The 8948-nt window shown below is 47.3% G+C and overlaps 1 protein-coding gene across 1 annotated transcript; it reads left to right on the top strand.

Moving 5' to 3' along the window:
• The first annotated feature begins 9 nt into the window (after window positions 1–9).
• On the top strand, window positions 10–8724 carry Swi5 (SWI5 homologous recombination repair protein). Its single transcript, XM_021194091.1, has 5 exons — window positions 10–189; window positions 443–491; window positions 5734–5858; window positions 6769–6863; window positions 8422–8724. The coding sequence occupies exons 1-5, from the start codon at window positions 11–13 to the stop codon at window positions 8484–8486; spliced, it is 513 nt and encodes a 170-aa protein (XP_021049750.1). The 5' UTR covers window position 10; the 3' UTR covers window positions 8487–8724.
• Window positions 8725–8948: the final 224 nt, after the last annotated feature.

The raw sequence follows: 8948 nt of genomic DNA, 5'->3' as shown, positions 1-8948 counted from the left end.
ACAGCGGCCTATGGGAGGGAGGGGCGGGGCCGTCGGGCTCGGTGCGTGCGCAGCCGGACGTGGGGCGGTTGGTGGGCTCCGTCGTCGGTTTCTAGTGCCCTGCAGCAGCAGCCGCTTAACCCCAACCCTGGACCCTTCCGAGTTTAAGCCCACCCCGCTCCGGGTGCCCCGGACCTTAGGGTTCAGGAGGTGGGTGAGGAGCGCGCCGCGCTTCGTTCCCCGGCCCTTGCCCGACTCCTCACGCCTCCCCCCAGCCTCCTCTCACCGGGCCCCTCCGTAACCCGTTCTCCGCACATTCCCCTTCCCACCACGCGCACCCCGACCCCGGAGACCCCCGTCCCATCCCGGTAGCTGGGTCCCGACCCAGCCTCTTGCAGCTGCGGCTCCCGCGCCCCCTCGGTCACCCCATCCTCATCAGCCCTTTCCTCGGGTTCCTCCCCAGGGGTGAGTCAGAATTCAGCCGACTTTACCATGGCGGCTACCGAGCACCGGTGAGTATCTCAGCCCCACCCTACCCTCTGCATCCATCCCAGCACCCACCCGTCGCCTCCAAGCTTAGTCCTTTCCTAACTCCACTCCTTCCCTTTCCTTTGTCAGACACGGGGTCCTCCCCTCCCATTCCTACCTGCCCGATGCCTACGCTTCTCCAACCGCTCTTGCTCGCTGCTTTGTCCCCTTACCCAGCCTGCCACCAATCCTGCATGGTTTCCCAGTCAAGGAATCTGTGCATCTTTATGCTGACCGCTCCCTATGCTACCCTTTTGGTCGGGCCACCCCAAAACTCAAAGTTCTTCATTTCTCATCCTCAAAAGATGATTTTTTTTAAATACTCTTTTAGATGATTCGCTCCATTTTGGTGATTTATTTTTTTGTACCCCCCTCCCTTTGAGACAGTTGTCAATCCCAAAGATTAGAGGAGAAAAGACCACCGACCCAAATCATAATGGCCAACGCAATTAGAGCAAACAGTTGGTTAAAGCAAACTTTTTAATTCGTGTAAACGGGCCTCTAAGGCGGGGCTCAGAGGTCAGCCTCGGATGTGAGGAAGACAACGCTTTTAGAGTTCAGGGATATGGGGTTTCCAAATGGGGACTTGGAGGGGTTACAGAGGCAGAACATAAGCATACACTTTAGTCCAAACGACCTCCTCAAACAAAGATGTGGTCACAAAGTGGGTAGAACAAGGTCGACCTTTTGAAACAAAGGTGGGGTTGCAAGATGGTTATAAACAACTTTTTGGGACAAAGACAAGACTGCCATTCCTGGAACCGTGCAGAAGCATTTGAAGTTAAGGTTATAGGTGGGGCATAGCCCAATCCTTTAGAAACAGAGGTTTAGTCAGAAAGAGGATTGAGTGTATTTTGTACTTGCTTTTAAAGCCTAAGATGGAGGCAGGCTGGTCCCAAACTCAGTCTGTATTCAAGGATGCCTTTTTGTGGTCTCACTATGTAACCCACACTAGTTGAATACTCTTCATCCTCCTGCCGTAGCAACTCAAATACTAGAGAGCCAGGATAAATTAAGGAGACTCAGAAACAAGAGCACAGTAAGCAAGGCAGTGCTGGTGCAGGCTTTTATCCCAGCACTCAGGAGGCAGACGGGCATCTCTTCCAGCCTGGTGTGCCACCTTGATTTTATACTCAAGGATCCCAGCACAATATTTGCTGCATGTGATGCCAACATAAAACCAGTAAGTATTCTTTTTAAGATTACCATTACTTGGTTTTATTGAGTCAAGGCTGTCCTTGAACTCAGAGTTGTGCCTGCCTCGGCCTCCCAGTACTGAGAAGAAAGGCCTTGGCTTTTGTTTTGTTTTTAATAATTGATTTTAATTTTTTAAAAATTATTTATTTTATGTATAATTTAAAATTACATTTTAAAATGTAGTTAGTGTTTGTGGGCACTGGAAAGTCACAGAGTACATGTGGAGGTGAAAGCACGGCTTCTGAGAGAATGAGTCTAGGGATGGAACCCAGGCCCTTACACTTGGCACCAGCTAAGTTGTTTCTTTGGCCTCCCAATATTTCTTTAGAAGGAAATACTTTTGAATAGGTATTTTTAAGGTAGCAGTAGGCTGGACTTTAGGCCAGACCATGGCTTGAGCCTCCCTCCTCACCCAAGAGTTTTCTAGGAATCTCATAAGACATTAACTTTGTTTACAGTAAGAATAATAACCTAATTTTCTGCGTCCTTGAGGCTGAGGGTTCTAATTATTTAAACCTGTCACGCAGGTGATCAGGAACCTTGCAATTACGTTAAAGTTGCTTGGCAAACCTTTGACTTCAGAAGTCTGTATATGGCTGTAGTTTAGACATGAACCCTGGTCAGGAGTGGTGGTGGCACTTGGTTTTAATACCAGGTGATCTTGGGAGGCTAGGGCAGGAGCAGGTGAATTTCAGTGAGTTTGAAGTTAACCTGGTCTACATAGTGAGTTCCAAAGACAGCCAGGGCTACATAGTGAGAGCCTACCTTAAAAAAAATAAATAAAATAAAATCAGAAAAAAATTGAAATTCAAGCCTCCTTTGGAAGCTTGCTCCCTAGCCTACCTAAAAAAAAATAAATAAATAAAATAAAATCAGAAAAAAATTGAAATTCAAGCCTCCTTTGGAAGCTTGCTCCCTCGCCTGAGTGTCTCTCGGTTGCCTTTTGTTCTCTCCTTAAATCTAGTAAGAATACTTCTTAGTAAAGCCCGAGTTTTCTGTCTTCCTCATAGAGGCCTGTTCTGAAATTCTTTTCCCTTTTTTTTTTTTTTTTTTTTTTTTTTGGNTTTTTTTTTTTTTTTTTTTTTTTTTGGCAAAGCTAAGGATTGAGATTTATGTGAGTAGCAGCAGAAGCTAAAAAGAACTTTTCAGGCTAGCATGCTTCATTACTGCTGCTGGCCCAGCTGACACCCACTCACCCTTTGAAGCTTAGCTGTGTTGGGAAGCCTTACCTTCGACTTCTGGCTCTAGCAATTCTAGACACTTCCTTATTAACACATTGCTCAGAGCTTTTTTTTTAGACTTATAATTAGTTGTTAGATCTTTGATTGGATGCTATTTACTGTGCCCAACTACTGTTATAGATGCTGTGGTGTCAGCAGTGGACAAACTCAAAGTCCCTGTCTCCTTAGGCTTTACGGAGATAACAGTGGTGTGAACATAGAAGTGAACTGAGCAACATGTCAGGTGACGAGAAGTGAGGTGAAACACCAGGATAGATTGGAAAGATAGCTCTGTGGGAAAGTGCTTGCCACGAACAGACCCACATAAGTTCACTTGAACCCGTGTAAAAACTGGATGCAGAAACACAAAACATACCTGTAATCCAAGCATTAAGGTAGAGACAGCAACCTCAGGTCCTGCTGGCCAGCTGTCTAGCCAAATCAATGAGCTCCAATTCAGAGAGGCCCTGTCTCAAAGTGCGGTGGACAGTGAGTGAAGACCCTGGATGTGGTTAATAGTGCTCTGTAGAGGTCCTGAGCTCACTTTCCAGCACCCACACAGGTGGCTCACAGCCTCCCAGAACTCCAGCTTCAGGGAGCTATAGTGCCTCTGGCCTCCACAGGCATCTTCACTCCTGTGTTCACACCCCTACAAACGCATAGTTGCACATAAATATTTAATAATACAAAAAAGGGTTTTAATATAGGTTCCTAAGTGGTTTTGCTTATGTGGAGGGGGCACTCTATTGTGCACATGTGTACACCACTTGCATGCCTGGTACCCAGAAGTCAGAAGGTCTAACCCCCTGGCAAGTGGCGTTACAAGTGGTTGTGAACCCCACATGGGTACTAGGAACTAAGACGACAACTCTGCAAGAGCAGCAAGTGCTCTTAACTGCTGAGCCATCATTCCAGCCCCGTTGTGTGTCTGTCTGTCTGTCTGTCTGTGCCTGTGTGTTTACACTTATTTCTGCTAGGCATTGTGGCACATCCTTTAATCCTAGCACTCTGCAGGCAGAGACAAATGTATCTTTGGGCAAGAGGCCACCCTGGTCTGTATAGTGAGTTAAAAGCCAGCCAGAGCTACATAGTGAGACCTCTTTTTTGGTTTTTCGAGACAGGGTTTCTCTGTGTAGCCCTGGCTGTCCTGGAACTCACTTTGTAGACCAGGCTGGCCTCGAACTCAGAAATCCGCCTGCCTCTGCCTCCCAAGTGCTGGGATTAAAGGCGTGCCACCACTGCCTGGCTAAATTTTTTTTTTTTTTTTTTTTTGATTCTTTGTGGTGGATTTCATGTCATGCACCCCAATCCCACTCATATACCCATCCTCTGCCCTTGTAAACTCCCTTGCAAAAGATAAATATCCTTGTGGAAGCTGTAGTATGTCACAGTATGTCCCACAGTATATCCTTTTTGTCTTCATTTCTTTGCTTGCAAATGTTCATTAAATGAGTCATTGATCTGGTTCAAAGCCTCTAGCTTCTACTACACTGGGTCCTCACTGGAACTCCTGTTGTGCCCTGCATCATGGAGATCCTGCAGCTTTAGATCTACAGGACTAGCCCTTCATGTGCTCCAGCAGTTGATTGTTGGGATAGATAGTTGGATAGACCAACTTAAAGCCCTGGATCTGGGCCTTGGTGTCTGAGCTGGACAGTCTGCCAGCTTTCCCACATTCTGACCGCCAGGGGGAGCTCTCCAGCAGTGTCTAGCTAGCTAACCCAATGTTGCAGCATTGGCTCTCATGACCTTGGGTCTGGCTCACCCATGCCCATGCCTGCAGGGTCAGCTCTGTTGACCAGGGCCTGCTTTTCTGTTGTGCCTATGAAGGCTAGGACCAGCTCTCAAGCTCCAACAATTTTGAGGAGTTGATTCTCTCTACCAGGGTTCTGAGGATCAAACTCAAGGTTGTCAGGATTGCAAGGCAATAAGTAATCTAACCAGTGAGCCACCTGCAGACCTGCCCTTCTCTTTGACTTTTATGTCTTCTGAATACAGGGACCCAGCTGGATGTCTTTGCCTGGGGCTCTTGCCAATGCTGGCAGACAGTGCTCACTCATAATTAAGTGACTGGTCACAAGCCAGAGGCCTAAGAACAGGAACTACAGCTTCCTGTGTGTTTTCTTGCTAGGGAGTTCAACAGAATACTTCCTGAAGATAAGCTGAGCTCTAGATGCCTGCCTTTACACCAGTGGTTCTCAACCTTCCTAGTGTTGTGACCCTTTAATACAGTTCTTTATATAGTGTGGTGATGTCCCAACCATAATTGTCTTGATGCTATTTCACAGCTGTGATTTTGCTACTCTTTGAATTAACAAAAATCAGGTATGTGATCCCCTTGGGGGGGGGGCGGTGATTCACAAGTGAAAACCGCTTTACAGGCTCAGGCAAAAAGGGCAAATAGAAGGTTTAAAGCCTTTGGAAGTTTGTTGTCTAGTGACAACAGACTTGGAGTTGGACTGAAAGCCAAGCTTAGATTAGTGTTGGGTTTAGGCGGGAAGAGAAGCCCACGTAACTGCCGAAATGGACTCTGCCCATCTTGCTCCAGTCTCCTGGGGGCTGCTTACTCATCCAAGAGTGCTGATCTTTCACATTACCTTTCATACAGAGAAAGGCGAGTGTTAGGCATGTTCTCCCTAGAAAGACATTCCTCAGACAGTGTACCTGTCACTTCTGATGACATTTCCACTGTCCCAGCAGTCTTAGGGCCACACCTAATTCCAAAGAGAGCTGAGAAATAAATGAAATTCTGAGGGCAGGGGCCTATTACCAGTAGACATATTCATAGACTCCGATCTGTAATGTTCAGCAACGGCCATTTCCCATGATTGATGAGAACAATGATGTCAGCGAGGAGGCCTTGAGCGCTGACATTAAGAAACTGAAGGAGAAGCATGACATGCTGGACAAGGAGATCTCCCAGTTAATAGCAGAGTAAGTATTTTGTTTTCTAAGACTCTCCTGGACCCCAGGCTGGCCATAAAAGTTTCTATATAGCTGATGACATTGAACTGACCCTCCTGTTCCTCTTAGTGAGTGGATACAGGCACAGGCAACTACGTCTAGTTTTCTGAGCAAGTCTTGTTGCCACACCAGTGTGGTTGAGATAACTTTGAGGCACTTGTGTAATCCTTGCCTCACATGCATAAAACCTTGGGCTCCATCCCATTGGAAAACCAAAGAGCACCAGAACCCTATCAGAGTGCTCACCTGTTCATAAGGCCTTGGATTTGACTCCAAGTCACATACAAACATTCTTAACTTAGTGCCCAGTAAGAAAACCTAGCTGTACTAGATTGCCACTGGAAAGATTCTAAGTTGTACTGAGTATCTCTGTAACCATCCTAGGAAGTCAGGTTGGAACAAGCCTAGAACCAGGGTCTCGAAAGCAGTGGGAAGTGAAAGCAATGTCCATTCTTCCAGGCACTGCTCACTGCCATGCGTCCTCTCAGTATGGAGTTTCAGCACCTAGGAGAAACTGGCTTCACAACTCCTGGGCTCCCTTTATGCTCCTTACTCCAACCTCCGCAGGGACTGAGTTGTACTGAGATACATATTTCACATAAGGGAATCTGCCTGGTGACTTAAGGCCAGGGTCATATAGTAACCATAAATCTCTCCTTTAAGGGACAAATTTGCTAGGGATGAGGGGATGGGCAGATCCCCTGCCCATTATAAACTTCAGGAAAGCAGGTTCCATCCTGTCATCCCTGTCCCCAAGGCCTGGCACCTAGTAGGACTATAGGAAGTATTGGTTAAATAGTGAACAAATGTCTCAGTGCCACCTGATCAGGGGACCTCACCAGCTTACCTAATGATGTTGGTTCTTCATGTCCTTCCCCAGGGGCTACCGTGTGATTGAGCTAGAGAAGCACATCTCCCTCCTCCATGAGTACAATGACATCAAGGATGTATCGCAGATGCTGCTGGGGAAGCTGGGTGAGGCTCAAGGCATGGAAGATGGTGCCTCCCCTTCCTAGGGGTTCCCCAACTTGCCGCTGTCCCACTTCTGTTAGCTACCCTGCTCCTGGAATACCCCATCCCCTCTTCTCACCAGCCTCTGCTGCCTTGGGTGACCAGTGAAGCAAGCATGCAGTTCTTGCTTTATTTTGTCCCCAGGATCTCAAGCACAGGTCCTACTTGGGAAGGATTTTGAGCAGGACTTACCACCTGCGAGATTGCAGTGATGGTTCCTGTTCTTCATGGCCTGCAGAGACATTGAGATGCCATGGCTACCTCTAATGACCGACTTGCTTCAGTGGCAGCAAGGACCAAGGCAGCTCTTTATAATATGCAGTGGGATTTATTTCCTCCTCCAACTAAATCCAGAGTCTTGAACCAAGGCAGATGCCTGTGTATTTGTCTGACTAGAGCAGTTGTCATGGAAGTCAGGCCAGTTTGGGGTAAGATATTGTGTAGAAGCCTTATATAAGCTCAATATCACTGTGCACTGGCTCAGAGTGGCAGACCCTGGTGTTTTGCAGCCAGGAGGAGGATGTTTAGAGTTGGCGCTGTTAACAGCTCCTGCCTGAGTTTTAACACGTGTTACAGAGATCCCTGTTGACATCCAAGATCCCACAGCCCAGGGGAACCCAAGTTCACAGCAGAGGGGAGTCATGTGTCATTGGAAATAGGTCCCAGAGGAGTAAGGAGAAAATAGGGAAACAAAAGTCGCTAAAAGGAGTGATCAGAGCCAAAAAAGGATATGGCCAGGTGTAGTGGTAGATTGAGGTAAGAGGATCGTAAGTTCAAGACAAGTTTGAGTTCCATAGTGAGCCCCAGGCACAGCACTTCCAGGTCATGTGACCTGGGGCATGTGTCCTATCACTTTCCTGACTCTTCAGTGCGTGTTTACTGGGCATCTACACTGTACCAGGTACCCTAAGGTGCTGGAATGGTGGTGAAACATGTGGGTTGGGTTTTAGTGTTGATAGTGGGCAGATTATGTCTGCTATCAGTAGATGAACAGAAATAGAAATGCTAGTGTATTGAGTTCTGTGAAGGGAACAGCAGAGATGGGAATACTGACGTCTGAAGATGGGGGCAGGAGAGAAGAAGATAGGTGTGTCTTAGGCAGAGCAGCAAGAGGAGCAGGGGTTGGGGCTGGAGAGATGGCTCTGAGGTTAAGAGCACCGACTGCTCTTCTGTAGTCCTGAGTTCAAATCCCAGCAACCACATGGTGACTCACAACCATCCGTAATGAGATCATCAGGCCTCTTCTGGCATGTCTGAAGACAGCTACAGTGCACTTACGTATAATAAATAAATCTTAGAGACAAAGAGAGAAACACACAGGGTCACACAGAGGCTATGCTAAAATGCTTGCTTGGTATGAGTGGCCAGGCCAAGCCCGCCAAAACAAGGCTTGGACAGAGAAGCAGGGAGATTACTTTTGCCATAACTGGTAAGGTGTGAATCTGGGCCCAGAGGTGGTGTGTGGGTGGTCAGGACAGTAACAATCTCCTCTTGATAGTAATCCGTCCTTCCTTTCTTTCAGCTGTGACTCGAGGTGTTACCACCAAGGAGTTATATCCAGATTTTGATCTAAACCTGAATGACTGAGCAACTTCTTGGAGATTTTCATCTACAGCCCATAGGGACAGGAGGATGGGGGCATAAAAGGCAGAGTCCAGACAGCATATTCATGTGGTTTTCAGATTTTAAAAGATGCTAGAAGCCCCCCAAAGTTTGGGGTGGGTCCTAGAGAAGAGGGGTATTGGGAAGGGTGGGTATTGTCAGTGTTAAGGTTGCGAGTGGGTGTGTGTGGCTGTCCCTTTTGTTAATAAACATATGAGCAGTCTCTGTTTGGCTCTGACCCTTGTTTCTACTTGCCTGGCACGCCCGCCATTGATCACAGCGGCTCACTCCTGCTGACTCTGGCAGCTGTTAGTCCATGAAAATTACCTTTTTTTTTTTTTTTTGGTTTTTCAAGACAGGGTTTCTCTGTATAGCTCTGGCTGTCCTGGAACTCACTTTGTAGACCAGGCTGGCCTCGAACTCAGAAATCTGCCTGCCTCTGCCTCC

Source organism: Mus pahari, chromosome 3 (genome assembly GCF_900095145.1).
Source record: "Mus pahari chromosome 3, PAHARI_EIJ_v1.1, whole genome shotgun sequence".
Classification (NCBI taxonomy): Eukaryota; Metazoa; Chordata; class Mammalia; order Rodentia; family Muridae; genus Mus; species Mus pahari.
This window is presented reverse-complemented; position numbering and strand designations above follow the sequence as displayed.